The sequence below is a fragment of the Mastigoproctus giganteus genome, chromosome 6 (genome assembly GCF_048544385.1).
Source record: "Mastigoproctus giganteus isolate SK-2022 chromosome 6, ASM4854438v1, whole genome shotgun sequence".
Classification (NCBI taxonomy): domain Eukaryota; kingdom Metazoa; phylum Arthropoda; class Arachnida; order Uropygi; family Thelyphonidae; genus Mastigoproctus; species Mastigoproctus giganteus.
In genome coordinates this window covers 32,192,438-32,213,157 of record NC_143580.1, presented here as the reverse complement: position 1 = coordinate 32,213,157, position 20,720 = coordinate 32,192,438, and the positions used below count along the sequence as shown (strand labels likewise).

At 36.3% G+C, this 20,720-nt stretch overlaps 1 protein-coding gene across 1 annotated transcript in view; it reads left to right on the top strand.

The window, feature by feature from the left end:
* Nucleotides 1–20,720, top strand: part of LOC150084134 (uncharacterized) — a gene marked incomplete in the record, with an annotated part of 151,318 nt that overhangs the window by 91,594 nt on the left and 39,004 nt on the right. Inside the window, 2 exon segments of the mRNA XM_090375055.1 lie at nucleotides 12,141–12,355; nucleotides 20,198–20,333. Coding sequence (XP_090231181.1) covers nucleotides 12,141–12,355; nucleotides 20,198–20,301 — 319 coding nt within the window.

The window sequence follows — 20,720 nt, the reverse complement described above, 5'->3', positions numbered from 1 at the left end:
AAAATATTTAATATTCAAATATTTGTATATATAAAATATTCTGCATTACATACGTATATAATTATGTGGTAACTACTTACGTATCAAAATTAAACTTAAAATTCCAATTAAAATCATGAATTTAATTGATCTAAATTGATTTAATTTAATTGATGAATTTAATCATGAAAAATGTGTCAATTTTAGGTTGAACTTTGGCCCTCTTCTAAATAAACTGAAAGGGGTATTAATTTTAAATCCGTCGCAGCATTACCACCCAACAATAAAGTCAACCGATCCTTCAGTGCTTTGAAACCTGGCATGTTTTTCTCTTCTTTCAATATGAAACTTTTTAGGCATTCGTTTCCACAAAAGTCCTGCTTCATCTATGTTAAAAACTTGAGAAGTATAACACATAATACCCCTCTTCAATAATTTTAACAAGTTCATTTTTGAAAATTTTGGCTCCTTAATCTGCACTTGCGGCTTCTCCCTGGACTGACTTTATTGTTGCGTGGTAACACTGCAGGGGATTTAAAATTAATACCCCTTTTAGTTTAACAGGAAGAGGGCCATAAGTACAACCCAAAATCGACACATTTTTCATGATTAAAATCAATTTAGATCAATTAAATTCATGATTTTAATTGGAATTTTAAGTTTAATTTTCATACGTAAGTAGTTACCACATAATTATATACATATGTAATGCAGAATATTTTATATGTACAAATATTTGAATATTAAATATTTTGACCGACATTTGTGCATCTTTTCACTAGCATTTATTATTGATTAGGAAATATCCTATGGCACAGACCACAACTCACAAATACATATGTAACCTTATGGGAATGCGGCGCTTGCTTAGCGCGGATTCACTTAGCGCTCTCTGTTTTTCCGGAACGAATTATCAGCATTAAGCGGGGGTCACCTGTATTTGGATTCAGGGGAAGGTCCTGTGGACTTGAGATGGTAAATGTATCCTCAGTTCACAAATGGAATCAAAGGGCTATGTGAATAATTACATACCTGTTATCTTAACTTTTGTTCCATGGAAAATAGAGACACTGGTTAAAGAAGTAATGCAGGACTATTCAGACAGGAATGCAATTATATGGTAATTGCAGCATGGATTTGTTAAGAGGCAGTCTTGTCTGACCAATCAGAGTGAATACTGTGGTGCAGTATCAAATGAATTGGATGCAAAAATAAATAATTTTGACATCGTATACAGGTAGGCCCTGCTTTACAAAGCTTCAATTTATGCTGTTTCACATTAACAGCCTTTTAAAATAATAATGGAAAAAAAAAAAAAAAAAAAAAATATATATATATATATATATATATATATATATAGAAAAAGAAAATTTGAAAGCGCAAGTGTAGCCGTCAGTTGCTTTCTCCTCGTCCACCAGTGTGCACATGTACCTTAAATTTAAGGGAGCTGTGCCTTAAATTTTAATAATTTCCTGTGTTCATTAGGGCTTTATTTTAAATAAATTGTGCAACCATGTCTTCTAAGTGTAGTGGTGAATCTGTGCCTGCACATGTTAAAAAAAGACAAATAATGTCCATTTTAAAAAATGGACATTATTTGTCGTATGGAATCTGGTGAGTGGCATTCGGAGGTGTGCAAGACCTTAAATTTAGCACCTGCTACTGTTACGACCGTTATGAATAATGCTGAGAAGATCAAGCAGTCACATACAGGAATTGTTAATGTAAGCATTTATAGAACAACTTATTCATGCAGTGAGACGATGGAGAATTTATTAGTGCTGTGGATAGACGATATGAACCAAAATAATATTCCTGTGGCACAGGCAGTGGTTATGGACAAGGCTAGGATCTTGTTCAATGAAATTAATGAGGAATTGGGAAGAGAATTTTTGGCAAGAGAGGCTGGTTTTCCTGGTTCAAAAACCAGACCTGAATTCACAATAAAAAATTACTGGTGAGGTGGCTGAGGAATATTCTCCCATATTCCAAAAGTTTAATGGATGAAGGCTGCTAGATCCCAGACCTGGTCTTTAATGTTGATGAAACTGGGCTGTACTGGAAGAAGATGCTTTGGTAGGACATACATAGCCTGTGAAGAGAGGTCTTCCCCTGGTTATAAGGCTGGAAAAGGTCGGCTTACATTAGTTCTGGGTGGTAATGCATCAGGCACATTTAAGTTAAAGCTGATATCAGTGTACCATTCAGAGAATCCACATGTTATGAAGGACATTGTGAAGACTCGACTTCCTGTTTTCTGGCGCACTCATAAGAAGTTGTAGCCTTCTTATGAGAGCCTTTTTAGTGAATGGTACAACACTTCATACTTTTGTCCAGGGGTGGCCCAATTTTGTGCAGCAAACAACTTGCCCAAAAATGTTGCTTTACTCCTTGACAATGCTTCAGGACACACAGCCAACCTTGAAGATATCCCTAATGACTTTCTGAATGTGAAGGTTGTTTATTTGCCACCCAACACCACCTCGCAGTAGGCCTCCATAACTGAGTGGTGAGGAGCAGGAGTGCACTAGCACACGCTGTTCGAGTAGACTGGGGTTCAAACCCCTGACTGCTAAATATGGTTGAATCTATTTAAGCTATCAACTTCTATAATGACAGGTGGAAGTTTGTTCCAGCAATCAACCACCCGCTGGCTAAAGGCAAACTTCCGCACATCTATCCTACAACCATCTTTCCTCAATTTGAATTTATGCCCTCTCAGGCAATTATTTTGAGCAAGAGGAAGAATCCCATCCGCATTGAACATGCTCAAACCATTCAAGGCTTTATACACCTCAATCAGATCACCTCACAGGTGCCTTGTCTCCAGACACTGTAATTTGCAAAATTTAAGCCTTTTTTCGTAAGCGCAACCCTTTGTTCCATTCACTAATCTTGTTGCCCTTCTCTTCTCTGTACTCGTTCTAACAGCTCTACATCCTTCTTAAAATGCGGCCTCCAGACCTGTATACAGAACTCAAGGTGTGGCCCAACCATTGCCTTATACAAGGGGATAATCACCTCCTTATCCCTGCTAGAAAAATTCCTGTACATCATTGACAAGACACCATGAGCTACTCTTGCAGACCATCTGCACCGCTCAGAAAACTTCATGTATGAAGTTTTCTGAGCAGTTCTCTCATTCATTTCACAAATATACTTGGTCTCAATTCTAATCTGAACAATGCCCATTTCCACTTGCAGTCTGCCAAACTCCATGTACTTTTTCTGACAGAATCTCAGTTATCGGTTGATTAAACTACTGCTCATATCAGATGCCCAAATTATTCGCTGTATGATTCCTTTCACCTCAAAGGTGGTACTTGTGCATATGTCCGTTCTGATATTCCCTGTCAGAGACTTGGCAATTTGGAATCTCCTCTCTTTGATCCTCTCTGGCTTAAAATCTCTCTACCTCACTGTGTCAAATTTATCTGTTGTCTATACCGTTCTCCCAACTCCACTAATCACTTGAAGATCTTCGATGACTTCTCTTTGCAACTTGACTTTCTCCAGTCCAACTTTCCTAACAGTGAGGTAATTTTCCTTGGTGATTTTAATGTTCACAACTCCAGCTGGCTTCTGTTTTCTAGTCACACCGACCCAGCAGGTCAAGATGCTGAGGCTTTTGCAATTCCTAATGACCTAACACAGATTGTTCATTTACCTACAAGAATACCGGACAATCCTAATCATACAGCCAATACGCTTGATCTTTTTCTCACGAATCTAAGTACACGGTCGAAGTGAGAGGTCCTTTAGGCACTTCAGATCACAACTTGGTGATTGTCTCTTCTCCAATGGAACCTTTATCTCATGGCTATTCCCAACCACGTGTTGTTTGGCATTACAAGAATGCAAAATGGGATGACCTGCGAGACTTCTTTTCTTCTTTTCCTTGGTTAGATTACTGTTTCAAAACTTCTGATGTCAACGTTTGCTCAGATCGTGTCAGTGACATTATTCTTGCAGGAATGGAATCCTTTATCTCACACTCCACTTTAAAATCTCGTCCTTTATCTAAACCTTGGTTTTCCAATAAATGTGCTAAGGCTGTCCAAGAGAAGAATGTTGCATATCGTAATTGGCTTGTTTCTAATTCTTCAGTTTCATTTTCTGCTTACACCAAAGCTCACAACAATTGTAAAGCAGTTATTAATCAGTCCAAACTAGAGTTTGAACAGGCTAAGAGTAGAAAACTTGCTTCTTGCCCTAATTGTAGCCGAGCATTCTGGTCTTTTGCCAAAGCTATTGGCCGCAACTTTTGCCCATCTTTGCTCCCACCTCTGTCCAAAGCAGATGGTTCTGTTGCCACTTCAGCCAAGGATAAAGCTGACCTGCTAGCATCCCATTTTTCTTCCAGCTCATGTATTAATGATCTTGGTAAAACACCTCCCACCATTCCCAACATGCTCCATTCAATGCCTCGTGTGGTCTTCCGTCAAAAGGATGTCAGAAGGATTTTGATGAATCTTGATGCTAAGAAAGCTCCAGGTCCTGATGGTATTTCTCCACTTGTTCTCAAAACCTGTGCTCCTGAACTTACTCCTATTCTTTGCCGCCTTTTTTCCCTTTCTTATTCCAAAGGTGTTTTTCCTTGTGCTTGGAAATTTGCTCATATCCAGCCAGTTCCTAAAAAGGTGACAAATCCCTCCCATCCAATTATCGTCCCATTGCTATTACTTTTACTCTTTCTAAAGTAATGGAGAAATCAATTAACCGCCAACTCTTAAACTACCTAGAAACCTTCCATGTGATCAACGATCACCACTATGGATTCCGTCAGTGTCGATCCACTGGTGATATTCTTGTTTATGTTACCCATTTATGGACTAATTCAATGGAAAGTTTCGGTGAAACACAAGTAGTTGCTCTTGACATCTCAAAGGCCTTTGATCGTGTTTGGCATAAAGGTCTTCTAAACAAGCTTCCATCTTATGGTTTGCCAACTGTTTTTAGTAATTGGTTATCCAGTTTTCTCTGTGATCGCTCACTGAGGGTGATGGTAGATGGTTCTCTGTCTTCTAACTTCTCCACTAATGCCGGTATCCCCCAAGGTTCAGTTCTTTCCCCCACTCTTTTCCTCTTATATATCAATGACCTTCTTCCATTTACTGGTAATCCTATCCATAGTTTTGCCGATGATAGCACATTGCATTCCACTTTCCATTTTGAGAAACCTTGTCCTGCTCAATCAGCTTCAATTTCTCGAAAATCTGCTACCAGTTTCTTAAATGCCGATCTTCAGGTAATTCTCCAGTGGGGCAAAGACAACTTAGTTGATTTCAACCCTTCTAAAACTCAGTCTTGTCTTATATCTCGCAAAAAGGATTCTTCTGCTCCTATGCTTATCTTTAGTGACACTCTGATTTCTAGTCAAAATGATATATCTCTTTTGGGAATTACCCTGACTTCTAATCTCTCTTGGCACAAGCACATTACAAATATTGCTTCCTCTGCATCTAAAAAACTTGGTTTTCTCTTTCGCTCTCGGCGTTACTTTTCTTCCAAACAGCTGCTCACTCTGTATAAATTGCAAATCCGCCCTGCCATGGAATATTGTTCCCACATCTGGGGTGGTGCCCCCAAAACCTCTCTCAGGCTTCTTGATTCCATTCAGAAGAGGGCAGTTAGGTTAATTAATGATTCATCTCTAACAGAGTCTCTCCGCTCACTCTCTCATAGACTTACTGTTTCTGCTGCATGCCTCGTCTACAGATACTTCCATGGGCACTGTTCTTCTGAATTGGCTTCTATAATTCCCGCTCTCTCTTTCAAAACAGTCCGAACACGTGCCGCCATAAGCCAACATCCATTTACTGTCCAACTTCAAACCCACAGAACCAACTTTTCATCTTCCTCATTTATTCATTCAACTGCCGTTTTCTGGAACAACCTTCCTTCATACATACTTCCTGAAAATTACAATCTACAGAAGTTCAAGTCCGATGTCAACAAATATCTTCTTTCGTCTTCTCAACCTCCAACCCAAGCACGGTACTAAGTACTACTATAGGTTCTAATACCTCTCGTGTTTGGGGTTCACATAAAAAAAAAAAAAAAAATGCCTGCACAATTACCCCCAGGTCCTTTTCATTCTCTGCCACTGTCAGTGTGGTACCACAGAGTTGATACATTACTCTGGGATTACTGCTTCCCATATGTAGTACTTTACATTTGTTAAACTTCATTTGCCACCTCTCAGCCCATCTGCTCAATTTTTCTAGATCCTGTTGCAGCAGTGTACTGTCTTTAGTGTCATGAACAACCCTGCCTACCTTCGTATCATCAATATCATTTATAAATACAGAAAACAACAATGGACCCAACACTGAACCCTGAGGGACTCCACTAATAACATTAGTCCACGAAGAGCAGTATCCATTGATTACCATTCTCTGTCTTCTCCCACTCAACCATCCCTTTATCCATAGCAGCAATTTGCCTCCAATGCCACTGCTCCAATTTGTGCAGCAGTCTTCCATGTGCAATAGTATCAAAGGCTTTTCTAAGATCCAAATATATGATACCAAAGTTGTTCTTTGCATCCAGTTCCTTTGTGACTACATCATAGTATCCAATCAAATTAGTCAAACAAGACTTCCTCTTAACAAACCCATGCTGTGTCCGAGCTATAACTGAAGTCTTGTCTAGATGATCCTGCAATGCTTCTTTAACCAGTCCCTCTTTTAATTTCCCTGGAACAGAAGTTAAACTAACAAGTCTGTAATTACCTGTGTCTCCCTTTGATCCTCCTTTGTGGATTGGGATCACATTTGCACATCTTCAGTCCATGGGTACCTACCCTGAGTCCAAGGAAATTCTCATAATTATGGCTAAGGGTTTGTTACTTCCTTTGCTGCCTCCTTTAATATAACTGGATAGATCCCATCCACCCCAAGTGCCTTTCTTATGTTTATCTTCAACAATTTCTCCTCCACTTTACTCTCATTTATTACAAGATAATCTAGCTTACTGCCAGAGTTGAATACTCCTCTGGCATTCCCCTCCCTGAATAACTCCTCATGTGTGAATGTCAAAACATTCATTTGGTTTGTTAGCTACCTGAGCAGGATCATCAACAGTTGAACCACCGATATCAAGTGGACCAATCTGATTCATCTCCTTCCTTCTAGAATTTACATAAGTAAAGAACTCTTTGCTGTTTTTCTTTGCATCCTTTGCGAAAGATTTCTTGTAATCTGCCTTCGCCTGCCTAACCTCCTTTGTAACTTGGTTACAGACCAGCTTATATCTATCATAGGCTTCTGTGTCACATGTTAATTTATATGTATCCCATGCATTTTTCTTCTCTGTCATATGTCTAATTAGTTCATCTGACATCCATTTAGGCCTAAATCTTGAACAATATTTCTTTGTTGGTATGAAAAGCCTAGTAGCTTCCTAGATTAATTCTTTGAATGCTTACCATTTTGAATTTGCTGTTGGTAACATCATCAGTTGGTTCCACCATATAGAATTTAAATACTGTCTCAGACCACTGTAGGCACCTTTACGAAAGCAAAAACCCTTCCCTGATGGTAGTTACCTCTTTGAGTAAATCCCACTTCAGCACACGTGATCACTGCCACCTAGTGGTTCCTTTATCTGCAGATTCTTGATGCATGAAGAATCACTACTGATAATCAGATCAAGAGTATTACTCCCTCTAGTTGCTTCCCGAACATGCTGCTGTAGCAAACAATCATCCAATAAATCCACAAAAGCCTTGCTAGTGTGTGAGTGACCAACCCACAAATTCCAGTTAATATCTGGGAAATTAAAATCCCCATTATAAGACACCAATTTACTGGTCCACTCTTATTTCTCTGCACAATTGCTCATTATACTCATCAGATTCATTAGGCCTATAACACCTTAAGGCTATAAGTAACATTACTGCAGCCTGGAAAGAAGTGTCACAATCATGCATGAATGGCATTTGGAGGAAATTGTGGTCTGATGCAGTGTCTTACTTTCTTGAGTTTGAGCCAATTTCAACAGTAGCTGAAGATGTCACTGAGATGGCTGGGGATGTTGGCCTTGTCAAGGTTGACATTGATGATGTCAGTGCTGCAAAGCCACGTTGAGCCTCTTTCAAAGGAGGACTTAGAGGAGCTGGCTGCACAACTGCCTAAATAGGATTCTGAAGAGCAGGAGATTGTTGCAACTAGGACCCTCACCACAAATACATGTCAATAAGCTTGGCACAAATACAAACAGGCTGTGAAACTCTGATAATGACCCAGACCCAGAACGCAGCTCTTCCATCCAAAGAGCTGTTGCTAACATATTGAAGCCCCTACTACAATATGTTAAAAGAGAGAATGACTCAACAGACTTCATTGCTGCAATTCTTTTCTAAGGCCAAAGACCCTCCATCAGGCCCATCCAATTAACGCTGCCTCATTACGCCACTGTCAAAGACATCAATAGGGGGGGGGGCAGACAGGGGCATTACTACATACCCCAAAGATGGCTGTATGGAAATGAAGTACTAAGTTAAATTTTTATTTTATTACTTATATTTTATCTATAGATATTATTTATATCTCATAATTATAAAATAACCATAAATATAAAGAAATACTTATATTGACTCTTGGTTCAATTTTTGTAGTGAAGGAACCTATCATTTATAATGTATTTAAAAAATACATTATAATTCTTCCTCGATTTATGCCACTTCAGCTAACGACCCTGAGGAGGTGGAACGTAAACCCTGTGAAAATCAGAGCCTACCTGTACTTAGATTTCAGAAAAGCTTTTGATATGTAAAAGATTACTGTACAAATTAAAGCAGTGTGGCATTAAGTACTAGATGCTGCTATGGATAAAGGGATGTTTGGGCGTGAAAAGACAGAGGCTGTCAATGGACACTATTCTTTGTGGGCTGTTGTTATTAGTGGAGTACTCCAGGGTTCAATTGTGGGGCCCACTGTTTGTTTTCTATATTTATTAGTCACATTGATGAAGGTATATCAGGCTTAATGTCTAAGTTTGCAGATGATTTAAAGGTTGGCAGGGTACTTAATGTCAGTAATCAAGGTATGCCACTGCAACAAAATCTAGAAAAATTAGGCAGATTGCTGTGAAATGACAGTTGAAGTTTAACATCGACAAATGGAAAGTATTGCATATGAGTATAATCCAGATTAATGTATCAACTGTGTTTTACTACCTAGGGGTTAGTGGAAAATGAAAAAGATGTGGGATTAATTGTGCATACAAGCTGCCAGGACAGCTTATGAGGTTTTGTCAGTGATATACAGAAATTTTGTTACAGAGATAAGGAGGTGATATTCCCATTGTGTAATGCAGTGGTTAAGTCATATCTTGAGTACCAAATACAGTTCTGTCAGCCTCATTTTAGGAAGGATGTAGATATGTTGAAATGGATGCAGGGAAAGGCAACGAGATTGGTGAGGAGGAACAAAAGGGTGCTTGCTTTTACCAAGAAATTCTTTTGTGAAATTACAGCATCTGGAGAATTGTTTTTAAGTTGTCTAAGCAGAGTTGTGTTTAGTTTCCAGTTACTAAAACTGGAAACTAAAGATAACATTTTCTCTAGATATTGCTGGTAGTTTAGTAGTATCAGCATTATCTAGAGAAAAATGCTCTTTAACCATTCTGTCACTTTATTTATTTGTGGTTTTTTTTTTTTTTTTTTTTTTTTGTTTCCATTTGTATTCTTATTCACCAAAAGTGCTCTTTTAGAAAAAAATAAAAATGGCAGGTTTCACATGTGCAGGAAACACTGTGTTTTGATTTGAGGAAATGAAATCAGCAATGTAAGTGCAGCAGTGGATTCATCCATATCACAACAGCAATCTTCACAGCAGACTTTCTGCAGTCAAAATGGCAAAAAAAATTTTTGTTATGCATGGTATGAAAACTAGTAAGACTACTATAGAACAGGTACATTTGAAACAGGTATATCCCCCCCAAATCCCCCACACATCTATGCTAGTCATGAACTGCACTTTCTACAGCCATTTGGGAAGTGCTTATTTAGTGTCTGTGACTAAAATGTCACAAACTAGTGGTGTTGTAAGCAGTCAAATACAGTGACAGAGAAAACAAAAACATTCCATGTTGACATTTCTTGGAAATTATGAATATGCACTGAAGAGTGATTTTTCAGTCTTGAGAGCACTTTCTGTGTTAATGGAAAAGGCAGCACTATAACATTAGAGTATGGAGAAAGGGAGAGAACTAACAAGCATCTGTGTGTCAAGGAAAAATAAAATGCCTGAAAAGTTCAGAGACTTCCTTTTTTGGTTCAAGGACAATTAATTTTTGGTGAAAATTAAGTTTGTCACATCACAAATCAATTTATTTATTTTGAATGCATTTCCAGTCAAGATCCTTGGATTTGACTTGCTAATAGCACCTGGCCATCAGACCGACTAACTTAAGATACTGAGAAAGAAATCTGCGACTCCCGACAGCTGGTCTCGAGCCGACCGGGCTAGCCGAGTGGGTAAAGTACCTGTCCGGCAACCCAAAGGTCGCGGGTTCGATTCCTGCCTCGGGCTTGGATCAAAGTACTGCAAAATCCTTGGGAGGTGCAATATGGCCACAGAAGCCGATGCGCCAACAACTACCAAATCAAAAAAAAAAAAAAAAAAAAGCTGGTCTCGAATCCCTCAGTACAGCCTGGCGCTCTTGCTAACATGGCTACCGGGGCCCCAAATCAATGATGATTACCTGGAGCAAAAAAATATTTCAAAAAGATGGTGCATTTCCCAGGCTGCTAAATGGTGGTCTCTCCCCCCCCCCCACCTCCTCCACATTAGATGGTTTCCTCATTGAAATCTAACCTCACTCAGTTCTTTCTGTGGAATTTCATCAAAGACTCATTATCATAATTGAAGAACGATATAAATATCACTGTCTAAGGAACTAATGATATGCTATATAAATTGTGGGAGGAAATTGAATTTCATTGAAATGTCTGCTACATAACCTCCAGCATCTGTTAAATTGATTTATTCCTCTTCATCATCATCATGTCACTTGTTATCCTTTCATGTGAAAAATAAAGTTATTACAAATGTTTCTCGTTGTCAAGATACTTTATAATATCCTGTATTTTTACTAATTTCAGTATGCAAAAATATTTTTCTTTGATGAGATTTCTAAGTGATGATTTTTAGGACAGTGGCTGCTACAAATTTCAACCCTGATCTGGTTTAGGTGCATGGTTGAGTTACCATAGAAATACAAACAGTGATTGAAGTAAGAACACAATTCTTTTCTGTGTCAAGGAAAAAAAGGAAATATGTCAGAAATATTACTTCAATTATCAGTTACAGTTTTGTCTAGGTTAATAAGTTTTTCTTTTTTTGTAACATCTGAAATGAACTGTTGTAACATAATTTGAGTAAGCGCACAAAAATTAGATCAAATTTTTCTAATAAATATTGATGCCCACTTCAGAATGCTGCCCTTAATGAGGATAACTGCTGAATTTAGATTTCTTTCTTTTTTTTTTTTTTTTTTTAATACATAACAGTTCATCTCAAAGTAATATCCATTTTTAGGGTGAGAATTACTTTTATTTATATTAATTTTCTTCTGTTTCTATCTCCATCTTACATAACGTTTCAAAGCATTGTTTTTTTGAACTGTCATAATTTTCTAAAATGTAGCACATGCTGAAAACATTAACATTGATATGTCAGTTTTCAGTTTAGACAGCAATTTGTCATTCTCAATATAGAAATTGATTTCACATAGAAATGAATCAATAGTTGGGTGACATTAGCTACATTAAAATAAAGGTAATTTTTCTTAACACAAATTTCAGTTTCTAGTGTCAACTTCATTGAACATTCAGCAACCTAGTTTGTTTTTATGATATCTACATTGCAGTTTTATATTACTGCCATTAAATGTTTTTTAATTACAGAATTTTTTTTTTTTACCTTAACTGTGCCTTATTTTTTAATGAAAACAATATATTTATATCCCACCTTATTTTTTGAATATCAAGATGTTTAAGAGGTTTTGTAAAATTCTAAGGCTTTTGGAATTTTGGTAATAAATGAGAAAATAATTGGTCATTAGTACAGGAAGAGTTAGTATGTTTACATTAATTTCTATTTATGGACATCATTGTATTTCTGACATATAAGTAAAAGTAACATTTTATTTAGTAGGTCAAGTTACCGGTCTCGTAGTCGGGAACATTCCCAGTTTCAGAATACCCCATCACGAGACGCACATCATCGACACTCAAAGAGCCAGTCTCCAGACCGAAGAAGAAATAAAGAAAAAAATTACAAAGATTCAGAGCATAAAAGAAGTGAAAAAAATAAATATGTCAGATCAAAGGATAAAAGAAGAAAGCACAGTTATGAAGATGATGCTTGTATGTATATGTATCTTTATATATAATGTTGTTACACCCTCACAAATTAAGAATAGAGATTTATTAAAGATGCATGTCAGGCTACAAAATTATGTTAATAAACTCCCTCTGCTTAAGATGTTCTTTTTAATCAAAATAATACATTTATGGCTCCATCTTTGTTTTTTCTTTTGGGTGCCTGTCTTGCAGAAATAAATTATTATTAATGCAGACACTTCTAAGTATAGTTTTGGATTCATCAGCATTGAGAAATAGGTAAATTTCTGAATAATTTAACAAACATAGACACAAAAAACAAATAGCAGTGTTCATATTCAGCTATTGGAATACACTGATACAATGAAATAAGAATAGTAGTAGTAGTAGTAGTAGTAGTGGCATGTGATGCAAGAAAGCAAGTGTATGAGCTTATGCAGCATCAGCCAAAAAAAAAAAAAAAAAAAATCACACCATTCCCGCCAAATCCCTGTCTAGTTCCTCCTTAAATTTATTCAACCTATCAACTTCACAACGACAGATGGAAGTTTGTTCCAGCAATTAACCACCCGCTGGCTTAAGGCAAATTTCCGCACATCTATTCTACATCTGTCCTTTCTTAATTTGAATTTATGCCCCCTTAGGTTCGTAATCTGAACAAGTGGAAGGATCCCATCACAGTTCAGTGTGCTCAACCCATTCAAGGCCTTATACACCTCAACTAGATCACCGTGCAAATGCCTAGTCTCCAGCCACTGCAATTTGCAGAACTTAAGCCTCTCTTGGTAAGAGGATCTCTTCATTCCCCTCACCAATCTTGTTGCCCTTCTCTGTACACGCTCAAGTAAATCTACATCCTTCCTAAAATGAGGCCTCCAGACCTGTACGCAGTACTCAAGGCGTGGCCTGACCATTGCCTTATACAGAGGGACAATCACCTCCTTCTCCCTGCTAGCAAAATTCCTGTATATCATTGACAAAACCCCATGACCTGCCCTGGCAGCCTGTCTGCATTGCTCAGAAAACTTCATATCTGACTGCACAATTACTCCCAGGTCTTTTTCATTTTCTACCACCTTAAGTGTAGTACCACACAGTTGGTATATTTCTCTGGGGTTACTTCTATCCATATGCAGTACTTTGCATTTGTCAAGGTTAAACTTCAGTTGCCACTTCTTAGCCCATCTGCCCAAATTATCTAGATCCTGTTGCAGTAGCACACTGCCATTACTGTCATTAACAACCCTGCAAACCTTTGTATCATCTGCAAACTTCGACATTAAGCCTGATATACCTTCATCAATATCATTGATAAATACACAAAACAACAGTGGACCCAACACCGAACCCTGTGGGACTCCACTAATAACATTAGTCCACGAAGAGCAGCAACCATTGATTACCACCCTCTGTCTTCTCCCTCTTAACCATCCTTTTTTCCATTGTAGCAACTTACCCTTAATACCATTCTGCTCCAATTTGTACAATAGTCTTCCATGCGCAACAGTGTCAAAAGCTTTCCTGAAATCCAAATATATGATATCAAAATTATTTTTTGCATCCAGTTCCTTTGTAACCACATCATAATATCCTATCAAATTTGTCAGACAAGACTTTCCCTTAACAAACCCATGCTGTGTTTGAATTATTGCTGCAGTCTTGTCTAGATGATCCTGCAATGCATCTTTAACCAGTGAGTCCATTATTTTACCCGGAACAGAAGTTAAACTAACTGGTCTGTAATTACTCGTGTCACCCTTCGATCCCCCTTTGTGAATTGGGGATACATTTGCACATCTCCAGTCCATGGGAACCTCCCCTGAGTCCAATGATGCTCTCATAATTATGGCTAAGGGTTTGCTTAGTTGCTTTGCCATCTCCTTTAATATAACTGGATAGATCCTATCCACCCCAGGTGCCTTTCTTATGTTTAACTTCAACAATTTCTCCTCCACTTTGCTCTCAGTTATTACAAAATCATTAAGTATCCTGCTACAATTTGATAACCTTCTGCCATTTTCAAACCTTAATATCTTCTCATGTGTGAATGTAGAAGCAAAATACTCGTTCAGTTTGTTTACTATCTGAGCAGGATCATCAACAGTCAAACCATCGATGTCAAGTGGACCAATCAGATTCATCCCCTTCCTTTTAGAGTTTATATAAGTAAAGAAATCCTTGCTGTTTTTCTTAGCATCTTTTGCCAAGGATTTCTCGTAATCTGCCTTCGCCTGCCTAACCTCCTTTGTGACCTGATTACAGACTAGCTTATATCTGCCATAGGCTTCTGAGAATGATCTTAGAGTTGAGTTCTTTGTTTTAATAGGGAGGGAGGAAGGATGTGGTAGCTCTTATTTGTAGGAAACATCTCTGTCTGACTTTCAGGGAATGAGAAGGCTTTTCCTTGTAAAATTTATTGCACTTGGGAGCTGTTGATCCTTCATATGTTATTGGTTACATTTTGGCTGAAAGCATTAGAAGCTGTGGCAGGGATGGCTAATGGGTCTAGGAGTGTTGAGATAGTGTTTGAGTATCTTTGTTTGAAATATGTTAACAAGTTAAGGCAGATAAAAATTTTTCTGTCCTCATTTGATGGGAATCAGCTAAACTGATTCTGCAGAGAGAGTTTATTTTTCGTATATGTTTTCATCGCTTGACATCAAACAGTGCAAGATTTTTATTTCTTTATTCACATAAAATTACATCAAAATAGACAGGTATTATTAAAAGATAACAACTTTGTATTGTTATAAATTACAGTATTAATTGAATTATAAGATTTTGATTCTTATAGTAATTATTAATGAATAATTACCATATTTTCTCAAATACCACGTATCCTCGAATAAGCCATGCACTCCACTTAAGAAATGATAAAGAAGAAGAAGAAGAAAAATTGTGAATTTATTTTCTACCAGCAACATGATTTTTAGTTTTTTTCTGTCTTGAATTATTTTCAGTTTTTCATTAACCATGACATATCGTAATCACGTCTTTAGTACTCATGTTTAGCAGGGCATATATATAATACCTTAAGATTACATTCACTTCATCACTAGTAAAAGGCATAAACCTTAGAAATAATCTCAAGGGCTCGACATTTTCTGTCATGGTTAAGGGAAGATGCACATTGCATCACTCAGTACTTTTCATTTCCAACGAGTAGTAAACAGTATTGAGTTATGTCTATGGTTTTGTATTGTATACTGTTCATACACTGAAATAGGACTACCTTCCATCACAATTGACACGGTTCTGATATTTGAATGAATTGTGTGCATTGCTAGGAAACAAGACTGTTCATTTCTGAAAGAGAGACTTTTTATGACACACAAAATTCCAGGTTGCATTTTAGTAGTTGTTGGTAAGGAACAAAATACATTGGAACTTCTCTATTACAAATTTCTCTATATTATGAATTTTTTCACAAAACATTGAACTTTGAACCAAAATTACATGTAAAATTAACCCCATATAGCGAAGTGATATGGGGTTAATTTTACATGATATAGCGAAATTAACCCCATATAGCGAAGTGTTATAATGAATCTCTCTATAATGAATTTTTAAAAAAAAATTAGTAAAAGCATTTTTGAAGATTTTCAAGCATTTACTGCTAAACAGCCGCTGAAATATACTGCCCCCTTCCTTCTGAAATTGCGCATTAGCATCTGGAATTAAATAATCATCCTTTTAGTGAACACTTGTGGCCATTGACGCCCGTAGGAGGGTCTTTGTTTCATTTTTGTTAGTTATTAAACCAAATGGTTTTCTTAAAAGTGGTCATAAACTTTACAATAAATAGGGTAGATTTGTAAATTGATGTTGACTCAGGAGAAAACGAAATTCGCTGCAGTAAACCTTTAGCATGCTGTGGTGGCAATACATAGAATGCTACCCTAGTCGATTTTTAGTAACGCCTACTGAGTGACATTCGCTTCTCACCTCAACTGTACCACGTGACCTTCCTGTCAATAATTATATGATATGTCCATTCTCATCTAACTGGACTCCCAGTAGATGGTTTCATGAATTTTTTTTTTTTATTTTTTTTAATTTCGTTCGTCATCAGTCACATAGGCTATATGCTCTTGTATTTTATTATTTTTTTTTTTTCCTGAAAAGTAACATACAGCATACATTAATCATAAATTTTCTTTTGTGTATATATGAATGAAAGCAGAATAAAAGAAATTCACAAAGTCATGTATTTCTTCAAAGTGATTGATAGGAAAGGTCACGTGATACTGTTGAATTGGCAAGGGAACGTCATTGAGTAGGCGGTACTAACAATTCACTATATGGCCAGCACAGTGAAGTTTGCGGCGTGTGTATCGTCAAGAGTTGCAGTCAAGTAATTTTTACAATTGTGGAAACAATGTCAAAGAGAAAGTGTTTGATTGTTAATGATAAACTAAAGATTCTTCATGATATTGACCAGGGTTTTAAGAAAAAAGATGTTGCGGAGAAATATGGCATACCTGCAAGCAGTTTATCTACGATTTTAAAAAATCGAGAATCAATTTTAAATGCAATGAAGGGGGAGCAGACAAGAAGCGAATTAAGTTGTGTATATACAAAGATGTTGATAAAGCTGTTCTAAAATGGGTGCAAATGATACGTGAAAAGAATATACCAATATCGTGCCTAATAATTAAGCAAGAAGCTCTGAAATTTGCACACTCCCTTGGACATACAGAATTTAATGTGAGCACTGGGTGGCTAGATAAATTTAAAAAGTGCCACAGAATTGTGAAAATGGTTATTTGTGGAGAAAGTGTTAATGTAAGTGAAGAAGATTGCAACAGTTGGAGGAACAATACCTTAAAGAAGATTTTGGAAGAATATGAGTGTAAGGATGTTTTTAATGCTGACGAAATGGGTTTATTCTTTAAATTTTTACCGAATAGAACACTTGCTTTTAAGGATGATAAATGTTTTGGCGGAAAAGAAAAGCAAAGAAAGAATCACTGTGCTAATTGGAGCAGATATGACAGGAAGTGAAAAATTAAGACTTTTAGTCATCGGAATATCAAAAAACCCAAGATGTTTTAGCACAAAATCTTGACTACATCTTTAATAAAAAAGCATGGATGACAAGTGATATTTTTGAAGAATAGATATTAAAACTAGAAAAGCGTATAACAAAAGAAAAAAGGAAAATCGTGTTGGTAACTGACAACTGTCCGACACATCCTGCCAGTATTTCTGCCAAACTTAAGTGAGGAAAAAGTGTGCGGTTTACTCAAGAAAATACATTAATATCATTTACCTATTTCACAAAAATAGGTCTACACTACACTGTATTTCTTTTATTTTTTATTATCTGAATATAATATTTAAAACATTTGTAGTATTGTGTATATTGTATTTATAGTGTCATAATTGAAAAGCTTCACATTTTGCAAAGTATGCAGCAATTCGTTTAAAAAATATCAGTTCATTTCCCTTTATTAATCTAGTGCCCTATCTACAAAAGTAATCGGTTTTTGCTATGTTGGGCATAAATAGATATCTGTTTGGGGTATTTTTATTTAGTAATTAATTTAAATAATGTAATCCGGTGTGAACAATTTTCTTCTAACTTTTTAATCTTCGATGCCTCCATTGGATTACAGTAGGTATCAGCAGGCTTTTGTGTTCTGTGATAAAGAAGAAAAACGCAACCTACCCGTTTAGCTCTATTAGCATCACTGACCTCAAAAATGAATGGAAAGCATTTACTTGTGTTACTGATGTTATCTGCAAGCAAAAATATATATGCTAGAGTCACTGGGATAATCCATTACACTACAAAAAAGTAACAAATGCTAATAGAAGTGTTCTGAATTCCAAAACTTTGGCATTTACTTAGTTTCTGTAGTAGTATCATTCAGGTTAATATGGAGGTAACAACTGTTATTTCCCCCCCATCTAATAATGTAAACGTTTAATCACCCACGAGGTAATATTTCTTTTGCGTTTTTAGAGATCGTTGCTAATGGTTTACAAATAATGATAAAAATGCATTCATATGCAAATCTTAAATCCTGAGTTATATATATACAAGTACACGATAAAATGAATATGAATTATAAGAAATTAAAACAGTGCACACTGTTGCAGCCGCACTTATAGAGTGATTTCCATTGATTTCATTGGATTTTTTTTAGTTTCGAAGCATGGAAAAGCTTGTGGCACCTTAAAGTGTCATTACACACAAGTTAAGATTCATTGGTTAAAGGTTTCCTTTCATCTTCAAAATATAGTCAGTAACCTTAGTTCAGATTGGCATCCTTCATATTTTAGTTCTTTCTTCATTTCTGATAGTTCTACCATTCACATTCTTATACATATACAGTAAACCCCCGCTACTCGCGGGGGTTACGTTCCTGAGAAATGCTGCGAATACTGAGTATGGCTCCCATAGTAATAAAGGGGTTCTGTTCCAAAGTATGAAATATATAAGAAAAACTAGTCTAAAATTTTGTCTGTGTGTGTATTATATGTACCTTCATAATATGACTATGTACATAGTGAAATGCAAGCATATGGCTCGAAATGAAAATAAGAAACAATTTAATATTAAATGTAATATTTATTAGAAATTTCAAACAAATCTTTCAAACCAGTGCCTTTGCTAGCTAAAACACTTATCCCGCCAGTGCTATCACCAGCTTTGCTAAAGTGTTGATAAAGGAGTTTTGCCTTTTCACGAATGATGAGTGAACTTAACGGAATTTTATTTTGAGTTTGGTCTTCTATTCACAGATTTAAAGCCTTTTCCGTTTTTTCTAATTTAGCATCACGAGTTACAAGCAAATTTTTGAAACAATTAGCGTGTTTTCATGGACACTACACCGGATTTTTTCTTCAGATTTTTTGATTGATCGTACCGTTGACTCATTGATTTTATAATGTTTTGCCACTGAGGAGACACTTTCACCATTAGAAATTTTGTCTAATAACTCAATTTTTTATTTGTTAATGTCATCACCTTCTTTGATCTTTTCACATTTCCCTTGTTATTCGTAGCTATATTTTTGTACGGGTTAGAAAGAACTTGTCCAAAATAAAGTCACTTTCTTCCGTTAACACACTTGAAAAAGTCTGTTTTACACTGCAAAATGGTAGATTTATCACTTTTGTAAGCATATCAATTTATAAATTGATAAATTTATTCAATTTATAAGCATAAATTAAAAGCAAACGACGAAACCTTCCATGACAAGCGCATAACACATACTGAACAAGGATTAGCGAGAAACATCCATGCTCACGATTTTGTCACCCCTCTTCCCCCACCCACTGAGTGCTGTTTTGACCGGGAAAGATAATTTTAGCCACCCCCATGCTTTTTTTTTTTATGTCGGAAAATGTTCACGGCACTTTAAAATTCACATTTTTTAGGTTTCATTTTATATTAAATCAGCGATCGCGAATAGCGGGGATTTACTGTACTGCCTATCCACTTTATTAGGATTGTGGAGGTTTGGCATATGTGTAACAGTCTGTGCAAAAATGTTTGAATTGAAGAGAGTGTGTGTGTGTTGGCAGCTCCCTTGAGTCTCGTAGCTATTTTTTAACTCTGGCACCATCTAACTATAGATACCCCACACACTACTTTGCGTAGGAAAGCAAGTGACAGTTTGTGGAGTTTAAATCTTAATGTTAGCAATTTTTTGTGTGTAATGAAAAATTTTCTATTACATCCATGCAGTAACTTCATCCACAGTTGAAGTTACTACATGGTAAAGAATACTTTTTTCTTTCACATTAGAAATAGTCATTATTTTCCTAACTTGATATAATGTGGTGTGTGCACACATACTCTGTGGTGTGTGCACACATACACTCATTCATTCATATATATTTTATCATAAACAGCAGAAAATGGTGATCTCAGTCCAGATAGAGAGCGAGCTAAAACGAAGAGGTCAGTTGCAGTTGATGATACTTATGAGAGTAGTGGAGAAGCCTCTGACAATTGATACCAGTGATATTTTTGGCTGCTGGTATTCAGGTAAGTGAAGAATACTTTTAAATTTTGTATTTCCTCATTAACTGTGATTATTATTAGATTCAAGTTTTTCAAGTTTGCAAGAAATTAGAATTTTTTTTGTTTATGTGCACTGGATTATTTTTTTTTTTTTCTCTTATTTTAGCGATTATTTTTTTTACAGGACTTGCTGGAAAATGGAAAATATATAAAACTTGACAGCAAAATATGCTTATGTTTCTCTGTTGATCTCCTTTGCTTACATTAGCCTGTATACCAGTTTCCTGTACATTAAATTACCTGATTAAAAAAAAAAAAAAAAAAAAAAATACAAAATGAACTACAGGTTTTTAAATGCTGGATGGGGATTAATTTCTCACATTTTTATAGAAATTTCTAATTTAATTCAAT